The 20,771-nt window shown below is 40.9% G+C and overlaps 1 protein-coding gene across 2 annotated transcripts in view; it reads right to left on the reverse strand.

Moving 5' to 3' along the window:
• Window positions 1-285: 285 nt before the first annotated feature.
• GLCCI1 (glucocorticoid induced 1) overlaps window positions 286-20,771 on the reverse strand; it is a 58,220-nt gene continuing 37,734 nt past the window's right edge. Inside the window, exons 6-8 of one of the 2 annotated variants that reach the window (XM_083376359.1) lie at window positions 16,239-16,449; window positions 3,535-3,655; window positions 286-2,801 (exon numbers count right to left, since the gene is read on the reverse strand). In XM_083376359.1, coding sequence (XP_083232485.1) covers window positions 2,453-2,801; window positions 3,535-3,655; window positions 16,239-16,449 — 681 coding nt within the window. In that variant the 3' untranslated portion in view covers window positions 286-2,452. The remainder of the gene's footprint in view (window positions 2,802-3,534; window positions 3,656-16,238; window positions 16,450-20,771) is intronic. The other variant, XM_083376360.1, reaches the window with a different exon arrangement.

Here is a 20,771-nt window from a genome sequence, read left to right on the forward strand (position 1 = left end):
CTAGTTTACAAATAAATCAGTCATATTATACTTTGTAGTTTGTAGCACGTTTTCCCAATAATTTCATTTCAACAGACACAGGAACGTCTATACTGGAAAAACAATTTTTTTTTGGGGGGGGGAACAATATTGTATGGTAATTTGAATACTGCTCAGCACAGAAACTATAAATGACAGTACAACTATATAAAATATTCTTGAAACAATACCTTACAATTTTCTACAGCTCAATGTAGGCTATACCAGAGATCAGTAATTACTGGAAAATTTACATAGCAAAGCATCAATTTTAATATATTTTATTCAGAATTTTTGAATAAGCAAAAAACAAATGCAAGTGATAATTAATATTTAGTTTCTCATGAAACATTACAATCAATATCACTGTAAATATTGTACACGGAATTCATTCTTGATCTAATCTGACAAGAGCTTTTCATAAACCCTAACATTAAGAATCAAGCTATTGTTACATTTGGAAACAACTCAAGAATAAAAATGGAAATACACTTTAACACTTAAAAAGTACAACTTTAAAGAATGCACACTTGTCAGAAGAATTGAATGTTCTTCCCTTATATTTTAACACAAAAATTATATAGCACTTTCACCAAAGCCTGAGTTTAGTAGGATTATAGATGCCTTTTCCCAAAAGGAAAAAATAGACCAAAAAAAACCTGTCTAAAAGTAATCTTTAACTTTCACTCAGCTTGCTTCTACAGCCATACAACTGTACAAATGCCACTGCTCTACCCTAACAGTTTTGTTGTTGTTTTTACCAAACTCTTTGGTAATAATACAAAGAAAGCCATACAACATTGTGTAGCAGCTACTTATTTTCCATGTCTTTTCTTAAGTACCTTTCTTCTTGCCCCAAGTTGTCCTCAAAAGAAAGTAATCAAATGGGCACAAATACAGAAGCTGCAGTCAAATCAACCTTTTCCATTTCTGAACAGAAGAGTCAAACCTTACATAAAGCTACTCGCAAAGAGCCAAAAACACAGACACAGGAATTTTAAATGCTTCTTGTCTTGGAGTCCTCTTTCTATTGCCGATTATCTCCAAAACCACTGCTTTTGCAGTTTCAGAGTGAAAAATGATGCTGGATGTTCCATGGGTGTGCAGCACAGAAAAACTCCAGCACAGCCTATCTAATGTAAAATAAATGTACTAGGATACTACAAAGACTTGAATAGATAATATAACTTAACAACTATTGCTTTTTTCCCTATCCTTTTTGCTTTTTTAAATACATTATATGCTGCTTAACAGACTTTTCTTAATCCAGGTGCAATATACATTTCATAGATAAAACAGATTATCATTCATTGCTTGTCAAAAGAATTCATAATCTTTTTGCAATGAAGATACAAGTTACTATTTCCCCAAAAGATAAACTAAACATCAATCAGACTCTTTAATATTGTAACAGTAGTATTTCACAACCTTAACTCGCCAGCATAAGCTTGAGAGAAAATTCCTATCAACCTCCCAAATGCAGAAAAATTGTGGAAATCAACAAAAGCATTCCTGCCTTTGTTGGGCATCTCTCTGTCTCTCTCTCTCACACACACACCATGGAATGTTGCTTATGTAAGTGTCGTATCGAACACTTTATTCAGAACAGCTTAACAGTCATTAACTGTGCAACACCTGAAGCTTTTCAATGCCATAATTGTTACAATGAAATGAAATGCCACAGATGTTTTACTTGTAATGACATGAAGTGATGCTGTACCCACAAATTTGCTGGCTTTCCTCATGTTCACCAGAGTACAAAGTTCCCTGGATCTGAATGTATTTTCCTCATAATAAGTGGAATGTAATGAGGAACTATTAATGCATAAAACAATAAAAAGGCAGAAGAGTGATGATCCCTCTTTAGCTTTTTAGCTGTAAAATATTTTATATCCCAGTATGATATACATTCCAAGATACCTGAGTTTAGACTTCGAGAGAAGTACCTGAAGCTATGCCCTTGAATGGGCACTGTGCAACTGTTGTGGACATTTTTTCTTTTGGGTTTTCTTTCTTTCTTTTTTGCATTGTATGTATCACAGAAAATTTAAAACATAAATACCCGGATAAATTGTAAACATAATCCTGAAGTATAGTATCTTCTATAGAACACAACACAGCAAGACATTTTCTATTTAGACAGGCAACCTTTGATACAGAGCTTATTTATACTGTAGAATTTTAAAAAGAAAACACAGGACACAGTACTACTCTGGTCATTCTATGAAATGCATAGTCTCCTTAAAATGCTTAATGTTATATAGATTCTGCAAGCATTTTGCTCCCCCACCAATACAAAAATGCTGAATCAGCATTTCCATCCCTGCCAAGAAGAGCTTTGAAATATAGAAAGATGCTGAAAAATAGCTTTTTTTTTCCTTGAAAAGTGGCCACTCATGCAGTTGTGTTTTAGACCAACAGTCTATATTTTGCACTAGATTATACAATAATTTTGAGGAAGGGAGTGTTCTTCAGGTTGCGGTTCTTGCAAAAGCTGTGGAGATTGCTGGGATGGCTGTTGTACTAAGATCTCTGAAGAGTCCCTTGTGCTGGTGTCATCCAACAGGGAAGAGAAAGTAACCCGAGAAGACAGCTGCTCCACAGTCAGAGTACTCAGAAGTGTGCTTTGACTAGAGTTTGGACAGCCTTTGAGAGTCAGATCAGAAGAAGGTAGTAAAGGACCCAAAAGTTTTACAGGACAGAAAGCTGATCCAGTTGGGATGAAATTGACTTTATTTTTGTCAGGACATGAAAAGAGAGGGGTTGAGACAGGCTGACGAGTTCTACAAAAAAATGGAACAGATGAATAATTACAAATCTGAGTACAATTTGAGAGTACACTTTAGTACACTTAGATACAAATGTGCAGTATTATATATTGCTATGCAGAATGACAAAATAATGGAATTACTTGACAGATGGGCAAACATCTTCCATATTGACTGTCAGCTAGCTGATTCACAGCAATAAATAATATGCATGGAAAAAGCAAGCAGACAAATTCATTATATTCACAAGAAGGGGCAGCAAATCCAGAGAAACATTTTTACTGAGCTCATACAATACCTTCTAACTTCAGTTTGCCCACACAAGCTATGTTTTTAAAGAATGTGGATATCACACTTTGATATATTGTTCTTTTCCTAACACAGATGCAAACACACAGAGAGAAGCTAATAAAATAAATACAATTTAAAAACTACCGAAAGAACAATTGCCTTTACAGAATGAAAAACATTACACAAACTCCTTATTTCCATATTCCCCTTTGGCTATCCTTTCATAAGATACAAATCACATGACCAAGGGTGTTTTCCCCCTCCCCCATGTCCCTTTAAATCAACAGGAACACTTTCAACTTCTTGCCTGGAAAAATTGGCAAATCTGATTTGTTTCTTGAAGGGGAGAAGTAAACTTCATCAGCTGGAATAGATTATGCATCTGCAGCTCAAAAAAGCCCAACAAACTGATTTTCCACCCTTGCAGATCCCAGCTGATATAAAAGACATTACTTACGACACTTCCTCAAAGACCTTCACTCGTTCACATCCCTCTGGGGGTTCTCGTTTGAACATGTAGCTGTTGTTGGGCTTAGGAGAGGAGGCATACTTGGGCAAAGGTGAGCTACCCCCACTGTCTGAAAATTTAAAGCAATCGTTATTAGTAGTGATTAAAATTTTTATAAAAATTAGTCTGATTTCCAAATATGACGGTTTTTGCACAACTTGGTTGTGAAAACTGGTTTGCTTCAAATGAGTTTTTTTTAATTGTGGCCTATCTGAAAGTGTTATCTATTAGAAAATAACAAGAAGATATTATCCAGAGTACCACAGATCAAATAAAGCAGAATTATAATCTTGGAATAAGTTAAATTTTCTATTAAGCATTTCAAAAATGGAAGCTACTAAATAAATATGTACAATTCAAGTAAAGAAGGGTAAGTAGATAATGAGAAGTAATTGACCTTTTTTGTAATTGTCTTCTCACTATACAAAACAACTAAAACAATGCTCATATCATCTGAAACAGTGCCCACAATACATGCAATATTATGAACAACCACAACTATTTATACAATATAAACCCTGCTGTTATACAAATGGGCTTTGAAACACAAAGTAAGCATCTCCAATTTTTAGTCCTGACACAATGCTATACCCGTTCTTTTGTTAGCTTTCTCTTTATCTATGTTAAAACAGGAGAAACCTAGCAAATTTAAACAGTACTAAAGTACAATCTGTAATTTGTAACTACAAAAATATAGCAATAAAAATAGGATATATGAAAAAATGCCGATGGATTGCATCTACTGATCTGACCATTATATTTTATCATTCATAATCTTGCTCAAAGGATGATTCAAAAATACAACATTTAAAAAGTTGTGCAACTATCAGAGCCTTCTTTTTTCATTAATTTCCTTCCATAGGTGAATTAGTAATCATGTACACCAATTACATCAAGTGCTATTTCTGCTACTTGGTATTTTCAGTTCTATGGAGAGAAGCCTACAGAATATTATAACTATTTAACAAACTGGCAAGCCAAATCTTCTTGTATCAATCCCCCAGTAGCTGTAATTGAAAACTTTAAAAACACGCTCGTTTACTGTCTGTGAAAAGTTAAATGCAATTTCTCTTATTTCTTTTTTAATATCCTCTGCCCTGACTTTCAGAAATAAATCATCCTAACGAACAAAGCAAAAAAAAGGATCTCCAGTATTAATTTCTGTATCTAAATAATTAACTGAATCATTCAACTAACATCTACCAGCTGCTTGTCTTAATAACTTTAGAGAAATATTTCTCTATCTGTCAGTTTTTAAATTTCAGGTAATAAATCATTCCATCCTACTTTTACAAGTTCTGTCTTCACATTCTCCTTAAAGCACATTAAATATAGTTTTCATATAAAGCTAGTTTTAACTAATACTGAAAGACCTGCAGAATAAGAGCCTTCACTAATCTGAAACTAGGTGGACTAAACAGATGGCTCATCAGTAACATTAAAGGTTCTTGCCTGTTACTAAAAAAGATGAGATTTACTTAACAAAAATGAAGTTCTATTTTACAATCTAAATAGTAGAGGCCGAAAACCAGCCCTCTTTGTACAAGGTCTCAAAAGTACACCCGCAGGCTGTAAATAGCAAAGAAGGGGAGGGGGGGGACTAAACTGAATTCTAATCGCTGGCCCCCTGTGGAGCAGGCACTTTTAATGCAATAATACTGCTTCTAATCACACTGCAGGCTGGGGGCTTTCTCCTCTCCCTTTCCCCATACACACAACAGGTGCCACTGACATTTTCTCCATTCCCTGCCAAGCAAGATCATTCTCCCACCCCAAAGTAGACCGTGGGTTTCCTTTACAGATTTTATGTTCACTTTCTTTTGAAAAGTTCAACCTATTTAAGCAGCTCTTTATAGAAAAGTAAATAGCCGATCTTGTGCAAAAGGTAGCAATGGGTCCTGTGGTTAAAGTACAGCCTTCCAATGAAAAGAAAAGATGCTTTAGAAATGTAAAGCAGGTCTGTGTCTGGCCAGCAGGTTAGCTCTCCCTATGCTTGATCAATTATTAACTTCCATTTTTTTATTCACAAACCCAGTAAGTTCCAGCCTAAAGCTGATTTTCTGTTGAAAAGTATAAGGTGAATTGGACTGCAAACAAGGCTTATGATAAAGAACAACGAATTCAGAATCTTTGGGTAATTTTATATGACTTAAGATATTTAAACTTGAAAATACCTCCTTCCAAAACTAGTACATGAAGTTAATAAACTAGGTTTAATCATCGCAGAAGATCATCAAATATAAAAGTCAAAGAGAGAGACTTAACCTCTGGTGGTTAGATAGACCCATAATAGAAAATTGGCTACTTCTATCCTAGAGCAGAAAAATGGGGAAAATTGATGCTGACAAATGTTTTTGGCAATAATATAATTACCACCTATATCAGGGGTGTCAAACTCAATTTCATGGAGGGCTGCATCAGCATTGCGGTTGCCCTCAGGGGGCCGGGTGGGTATGGCCAGGGTGGGCGTGGCCTACTGGGTGGGCGTGGCTAGAGTGTGTATGGCCTACTGGGTAGGTGTGGCAGCTCTACATCGTTCGCATCAAGGGTGCCTATGGGGGCCTGGGCAGGAGTGGGACAGATCTGAGGGTCCCTGGCAGAAGGAGGGTCTCTGGGCCAGGGCCAAGGTTGTGGGGGCCATTCCCTCACTGTTTCCAGGATGGCTTCGCGGGCCGAATGAAACCACTTCGCGGGCCGGATCTGGCCCCCGGGCCTTGTGTTTGACATGTCTGACCTATATTATTCAAAACAGCAGTAAGCTATCACAAAAATGTGATGCCAAAGTAATCTCACAGGTAGCGTAGAACAGAAAATGCTACCGCTAGGGTTAGGGTTTTTCTCTCTAATTAAAAAATCATTTAAAGTGTATTTTTATTCAAGAGAATAAAAAGTTTGCTTATGTAGTTCAATTGCAATGTATACATTCTTCTATGTAATTCAGTTATAATGCTAGCTTTATCCAAACGTAAGCTTACACTAGGAGAACAAGCAATATTACATGTGGCACATTATCTTTCTCAAGACAGCAATTAGTAATTACCACAATAATTGCCAAAACTTATGACTAATATCACAAGTTGAACTAGAAGATGTCCAAGGTCCCTTCCAACATTATCATCATCATCACTATATTATTATTATCTATAATAGACTTTCTTCTCTTTGGTCTAGAAATGTTGAGGATGCGGTTACAGCAGATTTGGACACATCAAATGGTAGAGGATTGTCTCCTGCTTACGTAATGTTAGATATAGCCCAATCCTGCTACACTATTTTAGAACAGATTATTGATTTAATAATCAATATCCACAATCTATCTTTAAATGTATTTATTGTCAGTTAATGAAATGTCTGCTTAGCTTGTAAACAGCTTTTAAAGATCACTTAATGCTTCATTTAGAACTGCTAAAGTAACATAAGGCATTATCTTAGTAACATAAATTAATTTCCTTTTAAAAAACAAAGTAAAATACATTAATTAAATGGATTAGCTAAAATTGGCTCCAAAATTACTGGACAAGCTCAGTTACATTACAATGAAATGTTTTAAATCATATGCAACTCTGAAAACATATACATTTATTTATTCATGCCAATTAAATATACAGCATGATAATTATGGCAACTTAAGTTAAAAAGGTAAAGGTTCCCCCGCACATGCGTGCTAATCGATTCCGACTCTAGGGGCCGGTGCTTATCTCCGTTTCAAAGCCGAAGAGCCAGCGCTTGTCCGAGGACGTCTCCGTGGTCATGTGGCCGGCATGACTAGACGCCAAAGGCGCACGGAACGCTGTTACCTTCCCACCGTAGTGGTCCCTATTTTTCTACTTGCATTTTTATCTGCTTTCGAACTGCTAGGTTGGCAGAAGCTGGGACGAGTAACAGGCGCTCAGATATAGTAATTTGTGTTGACTTATCACTTCTTCCTGAAAGAGCAGCTAATAGGCTATCATGCATAAAATGAATATAATTATCACATTCATTTAAATGTACAGTATACTGCAATTACAGTTGTAACAATGGAGCAGAATATTAAAAATACATTTTCAACAGCTTAAAAGTATGACAAACTCATACTTTTGTGCCTACCTTTATGAGCTCTCCTTTGAAAATAAACTAAAATTTAAAGTACTGTATTTGCCGAAACCAAAAATAAATTTATCTAAAAGACTCATAAGGAATGTGACAAAAATATAAAGGTGTCTATTAACTGAACATTTTTATTTAAAAAGTTATAATTATAAAATGTTTTATTAAGATCAGTGTAAGACAAAGAAATCAGATAAACAGTTTGTGAGATATATTTTTAAATAATGCACACGTAGTTTATCTGCAAGAAAATAACAGCTCATTGTATCCTATATCAGACAGAAATGGGCAACCTGAGTTTGCCTTCATTATCCCTACCGTTGAACTACAAACTTCCATTAACTTCTTCAGCCAGTCTATAGTTAGGAATCTGATAACATCTATGAGCTATAGACTGCCCCAACCACTAAAGAAAGACAAAGCTATTAAAAATCTGCTGCTATAATAACAATAATAGAGCTGGAAGAGAGGTCTGCTAGTCCAACCCACTGCTCAGGCAGGAAACCCTATACCATTTCAGACAAATAATTATCCAGTCTCTTCTTAAAAACTTCCAGAGTTGGAGCATTCACATTTTCTGGAGGCAGGTTGTTCCACTGATTAATTGTACTCTCAGGAAATTTCTCCTTAGTTCTAGGTTGCTTCACTCTTTGGTTAGTTTCCATCCGTTGCTTCTTGTCCTGCTTTCAGGTGCTCTGGAGAATAGCTTGAGTCCCTCTTCTTTGTGGCATCCCCTGAGATATTGGAACACTGCTATCACCCTCCCCCTCATCCTTCTCTTCATTAAACTAGACATACCCAATTCCAGCAACCGTTCCTTATATATTTTAGCCTCCAGTCCTCTAATTATCTTTGTTGCTCTTCTCTGTACTTTTGCCAGAGTCTCAACATCTTTTTACACCATGGTGACCAAAACTGGATGCAGTATTCCAAGTGTGGCCTTACCAAGGCATTATAAAGTAATATTTTAACACTATATGATTGTAGCAACAGCAAGAGCAGCAGCATGTAAAGATGCTAATCAAGTATTACTGATAAAATACCTTAGTTTTAGTTCCACAATATACTTTATAGTATATCTTTACATCTTTTCTAATATATCTTAACATACTGCTCACTATGGATACCTTTATCCATAAGAAAACTAAGCTATTAAGTTGTTCTGAAATCAAAAATGAATAAATGTAAGAAAAAAGACAGCACTGTATTGACACCAACTGAACAAACCAGTTCAACTAAAACTGCAATACGAACAGGACCATGTGTGGGGCTAAGGAAGAATATATACAAGAACAGATAAAATATGGATAAGATTTCAAATGGGGCTGCAGGCAAAAGAAAGAGAAGGGGCGTTGTCTTACCTGAACGCCTTTTCTCAGCATGATAATGGAGAATCCACGAATGGGTTAACTCTGTCTTCCTGCCCAATTAGACTAAGTCAGTCAAACTTGCCAGGATTCTCCTGGGCCAGGACATCTCCCAGTCATGATGAAGGTGAAGCAAATGACAGTCTGACGTGTTGGCTCCCATATCTCTGACACAGGACCTGACGGACACTAAGGGGTGGGTGTGGATTCTCCATCATCATGCTGTGAAAAGGCATTCAGGTAAGACAACGCCCCTTCTCCAGCATGATAGATGGAGAATCCACGAATGGGACATACCAAAGCTGCCCTGATCCTATCAGTCTGGGCCTGTGTCCCACCCTTTGGCACAACCTGTTGCAGCACTCTCTGGCCGAATGAGGCGTCTGCAGAGGCAAACCTATCCAGTTTATAATGCCTCACGAAAGGGGAAGGCGAGGACCATGTCGCCGCCGTACAAATGTCCTCAATGGACGCCTGTGTCACCCAAGCTGCAGAAGTTGCAGCACTATGAGTGGAGTGAGCAGTGATACGCCTGGGAACTGACAGGGAATGAGATTGATACGCTCCTGCAATACAAGCCCTGATCCACCTGCCTATAGTGGAGGCAGAAACCTTCCGCCCCATAGTAGAGGGTTGAAAGGAATCAAAGAGGGCTTCCGACTTGCGAAAAGACGCTGTCCGCTTAATATAGTGGTGTAAAGTCCTGCGGACATCCAGTGTGTGCCATTGCCGTTCCAAGCCATGAGATGGATGAAGATAAAAATCCAGTAAAATGACTTCCTGCGCTCTATGAAACAAGGTATTGACTTTAGGAATAAAGGAGGGATCCAATCGAAGGACCACCCTGTCAGCATGAAGTCCTGTCTGATAGAGAGAGCTGCCAATTCAGAAATGCGTCTAGCCGATGTGACGGCTATCAAGAAGGCCACCTTAATTGTCAAGAACCGCAGAGTACAGGTCCTGATGGGTTCAAATGGAGGAGAGGTAAGGGCCTGCAAGACCCATGACAAATCCCAAGAGGGATACCAGTGAACCACTAGAGACTTGGTGTTGGTTGCTCCCTTGAGAAATGAGCGTACCATAGGATGTTGAGCCAATGCCTCTGAATTGCCCCATGTAAATACGGTGGAGAGCTGCTACTTGTCGGCGGATGGTATTGGGTGCCAAGCCCTTGTTGAGCCCTTCCAATAAATAGTCCAAGATCCTCAGGATAGTAACAGCCGAAAGATCTAACTGGTTATTTGCACTCCAGCTACAGAAACTCTTCCAAGTGGAGTCATAGATCCTGTTTGTTGTAGGCCGTCTGGAGGCCTGAATCAATGTAATTACCTCTGATGAATAAGACTCATGTGTCAGGAGCTGCCGCTCAAGTGCCAGGCGGTCAACTGGAGCCACTTGGGTGCTGGATGATGCAGAGCTCCCTGGCTGAGTGAAATGCGATCTGGAGGAATCCTCCACAGGGGAGAGATTGACAGACTCACGAGGTCAGCAAACCACAGCCGTCTTGGCCAGTGTGGTGCAACAAGTATCACCTTTGCCCGCTCTTGCAGTAACTTGCGGATGACTGCCGGGATCAGAGGGAGAGGCAGAAAGGCATACAGCAAGTCCCCGGGCCAAGGGCTGCAGAGGGCATCTGTTTCCTCTGCCCCTGGAGAGGTGAACCGAAAGAAAAACCTCAGAAGCTGGGAATTCGCTGGAGAAGTGAACAGATCCAGTACCGGCCAACTGAACCTCTCCGATATCTCCTTGAAGATACCAGGATGCAGGCGCCATTCTGAATGATCCATTGTCGACCTGCTGAGAAAGTCCGCCAGCTGATTTGCCGAGATGTGCTTGGCCCTGAGTGATGAAAGGTTGGTCTCTGCCCAAGAGCCCAACAGTTGGGCCTCAGCCATAAGGGACCTGGAATGGGTACCCCCCCTTGCCGGTTCACATGGGCTTTTGCCGCCACGTTGTTCGTGAGGACCAGAACATGTTGTCTCGCCACCCTGTTGCGGAAGTGGCGTAGGGCCAGATGTATGGCTCTGAGCTCCAACCAATTTATGTTGTGCTGTAGGTCGGACCGGGACCACCGGCCCTGAGCCAACTGATACCCTAGATGTGCCCCCCAGCCAAACAGGCTGGCGACCATAGTCAGGGTGATCCAAACAGGCTCCTGGAACAAAGAGCCCCTAGCTACTGCTGGTGAGGTCCACTGGAGGGAGTTTAGGGTCCGAGACGGAACCCTTACCCCTTTGGTTGGAGGAGCTGGTGCTGTCTCTGAAACGGGAGCAAGAACCATTGCAGGTCCCTGGAATGTAGTCTGACCCATGGGACTATTCCTATGCAGGAAACCAACTTCCCTAACGGTTGGGAAGGAACGGCCAGGGTGACTACACGCTCCCTCTGGAACTGAAGGACCAGGGCTCTGATGCTGTCCTGATGTTCCTGAGATAAATAGACCCTGCATAGTTCGGTGTCTATGACAGCGCCCAAATGAAGAAGGCGGGTTGAGGGAACTGGCTCTTTTGAAAGTTCACTGAGAACCTGTGGTCCTGGAGAGTCTTGATAGACAAAGCCAGGTCCGATTGAGCTGCCTGGACCAATAGGGACTGGATGAGAATGTCGTCAAAATAGCACTGGATGCATACTGGGACAGACCTCTAATGCGTTATCAGCGCCAAGATCTTGGTAAACACTCTTGGGGCTGATGAAAGGCCGAACGGTAAGGCTCTATACTGGAAATGGTGAGTCTTGTAGCAAAACCTGAGGAACCTCCGGTGGGCGGGAAGGATGGGAATGTGAAGGTATGTTTCCGTGAGGTCGACGTCAGGAAGTCTCCCCTCCTGATGCTGGCCAAGATGGACTGTAGTGTTTGCATCTTGAACTTCTTGTATGCGAGATGAGCATTCAGCCCCTTTAGATCGAGTATTGCCCTCCATCCTCCAGACGTCTTCGGAACGACGAAGAGAATGGAATAGACCCCCCTTCCTAGCTGCCCATTCGGGACTGGTTCTATGACCCTTATTTCTAAGAGGTGCTGGATAGCCTCTGACATGAGAGCCCTCCTGACCGCATTTTTTGACAGCGGACAAGGAATAAAGCGCTCTGGAGGGACGGACATGAATTCTAGGGACAGACCGCTCCTGATAGTGTTGAGGACCCAAGTGTCTGTGGTAGTGGCCTCCCATTTTTTAACAAACAACGCGTCTGCCACCAATCGGGGAGACTGTCCTGAAGGCATTTAGACTTTCTGAAGGGACAGCCCCCTGTGCCTCGAAAGGGCCGCTTTGCTTGGAATTGCGACCTGGGTCTGTCTCTGGTCGGTCAAATTGACGGTCAGACCTGGGAGGGAAGGAATGGGAGGGCTGAGCAAACTCCGATCCTGATCTTGACTGGAAAAATTTCCTGCGGACGTACGGGGTAGGCCGTCTATCTGCCTGCCTAAGAAGATGAGACATCACCTTACGCTTGTCCTTTCTCCACCAAATAAGGTGTCAAGGCATCCCCAAAAAGCTGACCACCATGGTAAGGGGCAGCTGCCAAGCGCCACTTGGATTTAACATCTGCTTGCCAGTGTTTGAGCCACAGGAGCCTGCGAGCGGTAACATTGGAGGCTATGGCCCTAGAAGAGAACCTGGCGGCATGTAGAGATGCATCCATGTACTCCGAAGCAGCCACTAACTTGGCTAAGTCCTGGTGCATTCGGACTTCTTCCGGGGGTAGTCTGGCCTGAAATTGGTGGAGCCAAAGAAGGGAGGTTCTGGCAAAGAAAGAGGTGGATGTGGCTGCCCTCACCCCCTATGCCGAAGCCTGGTGGGTCCTGCGGAAGGCAGATTTCCTGTCCTCCACCTTCAAGGTCTCAGCCATATCATCAGACACCGTGGAGGAGGAGAAGAGTGGAGTCAGAGGTTCATCCACAGAAGGAAACTCTAGCACTTCCGACAAGGCCAGGCCAACATTAAAGAGCTTCTTGTCCATCCCCCCTGGAGAGGGAAAAGTGCCAGGTGTTCCCCACTGCTTCTGTACTGTGTTGAAGAAGACAGGGGATGTGACGCTCAGTGACCATATGCTCTGAAAATACCAGCCTTGTGTCCTGGCTGGTGGACGGACCAGGATGGGGAACCTGGTCAGCACCAATCTTAGCAGTAGCGCTGGACTAATGAAGCAGAGATTTAAAGAGCGCCAGACTGAATAGACCAACAAAGGGAGGAGGGTCCCGAGTAAGATCCTCATCCTCTGAGAGGGGCATTTACATCGGGTTGTACTCCTCAGAAAAAGATACTCTGCTGTGAGGAGACCGTGTGGGGGAAATAGGGTCAGAATATTCTGGTGCTCCCAAATGGGGGAGATAAGGCGGTGTCACTGAGGCCACCGATTTGGGTGCATACCTCTGTTGACGTTGTAAGGCCAATCCCTGGGCGACCGCCTGGGAGATCAGAGCCTGAAACTGCTCTGGCAACCACACTCCCTGCACCTCTGAGGGCCGGGTGCCATGGGTGTAAAGGTGGCCTCAGGCCTGGACTGCGTTGCTCTGGCGACTGGAGGTGTCAGTCGGATACCTGGTCCCTGAGTAAAGGAAACCATCTTCTCTTGCTCAGCCCTGGGAAGATAAGGTTGGTCATCATCATCCCCCTCTGGAGACCAGACCCTTTGGGAAGATGAGGGAGGAGCAAGCTGTGGCCCAAATACAGAGTCCTCTGCCAGAGGAGAAGAGACCTGTTCAGTGCCCATCGTGCCCTGTTCCTGGGCCTTGGCAAACTGTCTAAGGCCTGGTGCCTCCTGCTGGCCTCTTTCTCTGCCGCCTTGGAGGACCTTTTGCCAGAGATGGCCTTGGCCTTGAGCTTTCCAGCAGCCTCCATTTTGGAGGGCTTATGCTTTGTTTGCGCCGGAGTGCTGGGGGCACCTTGTGAAGCCTGAGGTGCACTGTTGTCTGCCATCACAATTTGGAGATATCTCAGTGAAATGCTGAGAGGGATCTCAAACAGAGGAGCAGAGTACTGATCTGAGGCTGTGTGCCACTCCCAGGGATCAATAAGTACTCTATGTCAATGGTGGCTGCAGAACCAACTTAATGGACAACTGGCACACCTGCAAGGCTCCTGATGGACTTAAGACCAGTTGAAGCACCCTTTGTAGCACAGGCCAAGTCTACTGTGGCGACGGATCACCTCAGTGATGACAGAGAGCTCACAGTAGAAACCTAGTGGCGACAGATCACCTCAGTGATAAACAGCCAGCTCACTGGTCCTAGTTGGTGGTGGCAAGGCCAAGAATGGCAGGGCCAGCACACGTCTTCTATTGGAATGGACAATGAGTCAACTAGGTTGAGGCCTAGCGCTACAGTTGAAGCCTCCTGTACTTGATCATCCACTTTGAAAGGTTTTGGGCAAGGCAAACAATGATTGTGCTACAGTCAGAAGGGATCTGAACTCAGAACTCTCTGCAATGATTGTGAGAGGAAGAGCCTGAAAAAGGACCCCTGTGAACTGATCAGAGGCTCAGGGACCAATTTCACTGAGCTGGAAGGCAAGGTAAGCACCTTTGAAGCCTGTGGTGGGGTTTTTTTGTTTTTGTTGGGGGGGGCCCTGAATCTACCCCCCCTTCTCAGAAGCTAGCAATGAAGGCTGCCCAAGCCTTTTCAGAGGAAGAGAGAGAGAGAGAGAGAGAGAGAGAGAGAGAGAGAGAGAGAGAGAGAGAGAGAGAGGGAGAGAGAGAGAGATTATAAAAGATGACTCAGCAAGATTCTGGGAGCCAACATTACAACATCTATTCTCGGCACAGACTAAGTCGTGACTGGGAAGTGTCCTGGCCCAGGAGAGGCGTGGCAAGTTTGACTGACTTAGTCTAATTGGGCAGGAAGACAGAGTTAACCCATTCGTGGATTCTCCATCTATCATGCTGGAGAAAAGGAAATTTAAGAAATGTAGGTAACATATAAGTGAAAATGTAAAAACTGTAAAATCTTAAAGGCAGAATTCAAGATGTATTTTGGTTAAAAGAGGGAAAAATAAAGCATATAAAGGATTGTAAAAAATAAAAAGAAAGAAAAAGCTTTTTAAGAATGAGCAAACAAACAAAAATCAAGGACATTCATTCACTTCATCTATTTCTTTAATTGATTTGGCTGTATTTAAATTTACATCAGTAATTTTAGCCATTTCATAATTAAGATTCCTCAAAATGATCAAAGAAACTATATAACCATATTTTAAAATAATTATAAGGCAAACTGGAATGTGTAGCCTTTATAAACTCTACAAAATAAGTTCAGATAGATGGCTAGAAGACAAACTAGGAAGACACAATTCATCTTGAAAGTGAATGAGTCAATGCCTGGATAGGAGGTTCATCAGTTAAGTGTCATAAGGCATCTCGAACTCCTTAAAGAATAATGTAGAGGGTTCTACACAAAACCCAAACCATTATTACCCTCAATATGTTGGAGATTTACATAATTGCAAAATAAATAATTACATGCTTTTAAAATTATCTTTGCAGCCACTGAGGTCTAGAAACTTTTACTTAGAAAAATATAAATGGATGCTATAATTTAAAGCATGCTGAATACTGTATTCCTCATCAATCCATGAATGTGCCCAGAACTGCACACTGTACAAAAGCACCAACTGTGCTGAGAATGTCTTCATTTAATTACAAGGAACCATTAGCTTTAAGGCTGCAACCCTGTACTTACTTACCTGGGAATAAGTTCCACTGACCTCAATGGGGCTTACTTCTGAGTAGACATATAGAAGATTGCACTGTTAAATACAGACAATGAAACACAGCCATGATTCGCTCATCAGCAGAACTCATTCCAAAGTCACAATCTTTACACACTGAACTGGAAAATGCTGTTGTATTTCTAGTTTAACTCTTTTCATTATTTAAAAGTAACATAATCATGAAGTGATTTAACTTCATTGACCAATGATTCACGTTCTGTTATATGGAATGGTGAACTATCTCTTAACTTCTTACTCTAGTATTCATTAACAAGAGTTAAGACTGCTGTGTTCTTTTCTGACACTTATGGAAGATGTTTGTAAAACTTCACAAGCAAGAGAAAAAAAGGAAACAAGCAAAAAAAAAATATCTATCAATGAGCAATCTGTGTTCACACCACCAGGATGACAACAAAAAAATGATTTTAACACAGTGAGGGTACATTATGGTAAATGCAAGCCACGATTAGTAATTTCAACAGACTCTCACCTTTATCACGGTCATAAAGCACGTCTTCTGTAGAACAAGGACTCCCATCCTGAGATTCAGGACGACAAATAGGAGAAATGCATGGAGAATGGCTGCTACAGCTGCTACTGCGTTCCTGGACTGAAGGTGTTTGTGTATCAATGCTTCGAGTGCTACTGCTACGATAGTGAGCAGGTAAGGGTGCTCTCCGACCATCAGGAATATCCAACGGCTACAATACAAACATCATTCTTAGCATGCATAGTAAGAATTTATCCTTCCAAAGGCAATTTGAGTCCTGGAGGGAATTTGACCTGTCCTCTTTCAATGTCCTTCATGTCAGACTTGACTTTGCAAAAGGGCAGGCAGGTCACTTTTCCTACAAAAGAAGCAAGTGGCCCAGTGGTGTGCTATGCATCAGTTCGTAGGGCTATAAAGGAGAATAAAATCAGTAGCTTTAATGTGAAGGGTCCTATGACATGGTTGTGCTTTTTAAAGTTTCATTCTGAGATTGATCTGTACCAAACCGACTGTCTGGCAGTTTAACAGTAACAAAAGAGTTTAGTTAATAGTAATAAAATGTCATTAAAAAGCAGGAAAAGCAGCCAAGTTTAAAGAAACTTCTAACAGTGATAAAAGAACAGAAATCCTTTTCACAATGAGAGGATACAGCAAATCTCTGATTCCAATATTCCATATTGTAGAATATGATATATAATGGCAGTTTTTTACAAACTAATTTATCTTTTACAAATCAAGAATCCCTATATGGTTTACATTATCATTTTTAAGAAAAAAATTCCATTTTTCCCTGGTCTTTCATTTTCATGAAGAATCCTTTTACTAATAAACACTAATGGATTCATAGTCACTAGTTACTAAACAATATATCCCCCCACACCCTTTCCTGTAACGCTGTTATAGGCAGTCCTCACTGAATGACCCATTCATTCATTAACTATTTGAAGTGACGATGACTGAATGAAGATGACTCATGACAGGTCCTCATAGTTACAACCGTCAGAACATTGTCTTCACAAGATCATCATTTCACTTCACTGCAGGTTTCCAACAAACAAAGTCAATAAGGAAGCTGGAAAGAGATTGCAATAGTGATCCTCTGATTGTGGGACACTGTGATCACTTGGGATTTGCATAACAGCAGCAACTTAGATTGCCATAACTGCTGTCATAGGTCAATGTGATCACATGACACTGTGCTTTACAACACTGCATAGCAATGTAGTTGCCAGACCCAATTACCATTGTTATGCATGTTATATATTAACACATAAAAGATGTGTAGCCATAAAATTAAAATGATTTAATTTTTTTAAAAAAAGATTTATTTAAAGAGCATTTTTCTATGCAAGATTCTAGATGCTGTTTGTTAAATTTTATGATTTACATCTTTCCACTTAGCATTTTTCCTTCAGTTTTCAAACAGCTAAACTTACGCATATATTAGCTTTTGTGTTCCTGTAACTTAAACAATACTTGCAAGATGATTTTCCATTTTTTCTATTTCAGCCAATGCTGCAAAATCATAATGACTGCCACTACAACAAAAACTCACATGCTATAAGGGTCCCCATCCTAAATCCTTTATTTTCATAGTGGTGAGGACTTCATTCCTTCCCAACCACCAGCAATATCATTTTGTCATGAATCTTTGCTAAAGCATCTCTAGTTGCTGTCAAATTAAGGGACTGCCACTTATAATGGCATATATATCATAATTAAGAATCTACAAATATATGCTGTAGTTTACTATAGTTATATAATACATAAATTCGCTTGCCTTACCCTATAGCATAAACCAACACAAAACCCACCCATAAAAATATATATAAGCTTTTAAAAAGATTTTCCTGCTGTTTTGTAATTATATTTTTAATATTATTTTATCATAAAAAGTAAAATAGAAAAACAAACAAAATTAAACAAAAGCATATATTCAACCCTAACAACAAAAAAGAGAAAAAAATAGTGTACAAAAAAAGAGGAAAAAGTGATCAAATAAATTTAACATTTAACATGTAGGATCCACCCTGGCTGGGTGCTTAAAAAAAGGAAGGAAAAAGCAGTAAATTCTCCTCCCTTTACACATACGTGTGTACACACTGTGTACACACACACACACACACACACACACACAAAAGAAAAAACAGTCAACTGGTTAAGCTAAACATTACACCAATCTTCAAATCCCTCTGTTAACAATCTGTATATTTAACATAAAGAAAGTCCACTGACCACTTTGGCTCTTATAATTAATTATATCATAATTATCTTTTTAATGTTAAATAAAGTTTTATGAAAGTTTATGGACTACTTAGTTGTATGTGCTTGCATATGTGTCAAGTTTCTTTCCAAGAATGACACCTGAAGGCAGGACAAGAAGCAATGAATGGAAACTAATCAAGGAGAGAAGCAACCTAGAACTAAGGAGAAATTTCCTGAGAGTTCGAACAATTAATCAGTGGAACAACCTGCCTCCAGAAGCTGTGAATGCTCCAACACTGGAAGTTTGTCTGAAATGGTATAGGGTTTCCTGCCTGAGCAGGGGGTTGGACTAGATCAGGGGTGTCAAACTCAATTTCATTGAGGGCCGCATCAGCATTGTGGTTGCCCTCAGGGGGCCAGGTGGGTATGGCCAGGGTGGGCGTGGCCTACTGGGTGGGCGTGGCTAGAGTGCGTATGGTCTACTGGTTGGGCATGGCCAGCTCTACATCATTCGCATCAAGGGTACCTATGGGGGCCTGGGCAGGAGTGGGACAGATCTGAGGGTCTCTGGCAAAAGGAGGGTCTCTGGGCCAGGGCCAAGGCAGTGGGGGCCATTCCCTCACTGTTTCCAGTATGGCTTCGCGGGCCACATGAAACCACTTCGCGGGCCGGATCCGGCCCCCGGGCCTTGTGTTTGACATGTCTGGACTAGATGACCTCCAAGGTCCCTTCCATCATCATCATCCTCAACATCATTATTATACCTTTCTATATTTTTTATTCTTTATTTAAATGTGTTAACAATACAAATATGCTGGAGCATTCTCAGAAGTAAAAGACATAAAGCCCTATTTCATAAGATTATGTAAGAACTTGTAGCTGTAGAAGACAAACTTTGTTGTGCATAATTTATTAAGTTTAAATTGGGCAAAGTAAAAATAATCTGTTCTTGTGGGTGTTATTTTTTTGTTTTGCATTTTTTGGGAAAGGATAGCTTCAGGTCAGTGTTAGCACATATGAATGATAATAGAATAAAGTTGGAAGGGACCTTGGAGGTCATCTAGTCCAACCACCTTCTCAGACAGGAAACCCTGTACCATTTCAGACAAATGGCTGCTCAGTCTCTTCTTAAAAGTTTCCAGTGTTGGAGCATTCACAGCTTCTGGAGGCAGGTTGTTCCACTGATTAATTGTTCGAGCTCTCAGGAAATTTCTCCTTAGTTCTAGGTTGCTTCTCTCCTTGATTAGTTTCCATCCATTGCTTCTTGTCCTAATACAGTGCTTTGGAGACTTACCCATTCTTGCAACCATTATTCATATGTCCCTACTCATCTTTGTTGCTCTTCTCTGCACTCTTTCTAGAATCTCAACATCTTTTTTATATTGTGGCAACCAAAACTGGATGTAGTTTTCCAAATGTGGTCTTACTAAAGCATTAACATGTTTCCCGAAAATACTGAATCCGTAGCTCGGTTCATGGCTGCACAGGCCTTCCGGAAAATCCTGAGAAATGCAGGCCAGAGCTCAATTCTCAGCTGCAGAATGAAGTTGCTCCTTTGGCTGCTAAAAAAGTGGGCTGGCGAGACAAGTGCCGATTCATGGGAGGCCTGGCTGCAATGGTAAGCTCCACTCCACCCCTGCCCTAGCTTGATTTTTAGGCGTGCGCCTCGCCCCAAAACTAGAGCTTATTTTGGGGGTAGGTCTTACTTTCAGGTACTAACATTTCACGTGATCTTGATTTCTGATGGCAAATCCCTTCAGGTTTTTTGGCAGATTTCAGAATTGTTTGCCACTGTCTGCTACCCGGGGCTGAGAGTGACTGGCTCCAAAGTCACACAGCTAACTTTGTGCCAAAGATAGGAATGGAATTCATCTTCCAGTTTTCTTCAAAGCAATTTTCTGGCATATTTGCCACCATATGAAGATATTCAAATGTTTTCCTATTTTTTCCTATTTTCCAGGATCTTATCTGTCCGACTGCAACCATTAGGAAATCTATCAACTCTGAGCAAAAAAGCAGTACAGGCAGGAGTAATTTTCAATTTCCTGCTACCTTTTCTATTGAGTTGCCTTTTGAGAATCTAGGTAACATGAGAAATCTGCCTTGTTTCCTTCCTTTCTTGTTTCTTCCCAAACTGTTCCTTCTTTTCTTCCACATTTTTTATCTCTCTCTCTTTTTTCCTTTGTTCCTTCCTTCCTTTCCTCCCTCCCTAACACCCTCCATCATTTTGTCATCATGTCCTTGTCTTCCTATTTAGAATTCTACCATCTTTCCCAATTATTTTGTTTGTGGGAAGCTTACAGACAGAAAGTCAGTGAAATAACCAGC

This window comes from Vipera ursinii (assembly GCF_947247035.1).
Source record: "Vipera ursinii genome assembly, chromosome: Z".
Lineage (NCBI taxonomy): Eukaryota > Metazoa > Chordata > Lepidosauria > Squamata > Viperidae > Vipera > Vipera ursinii.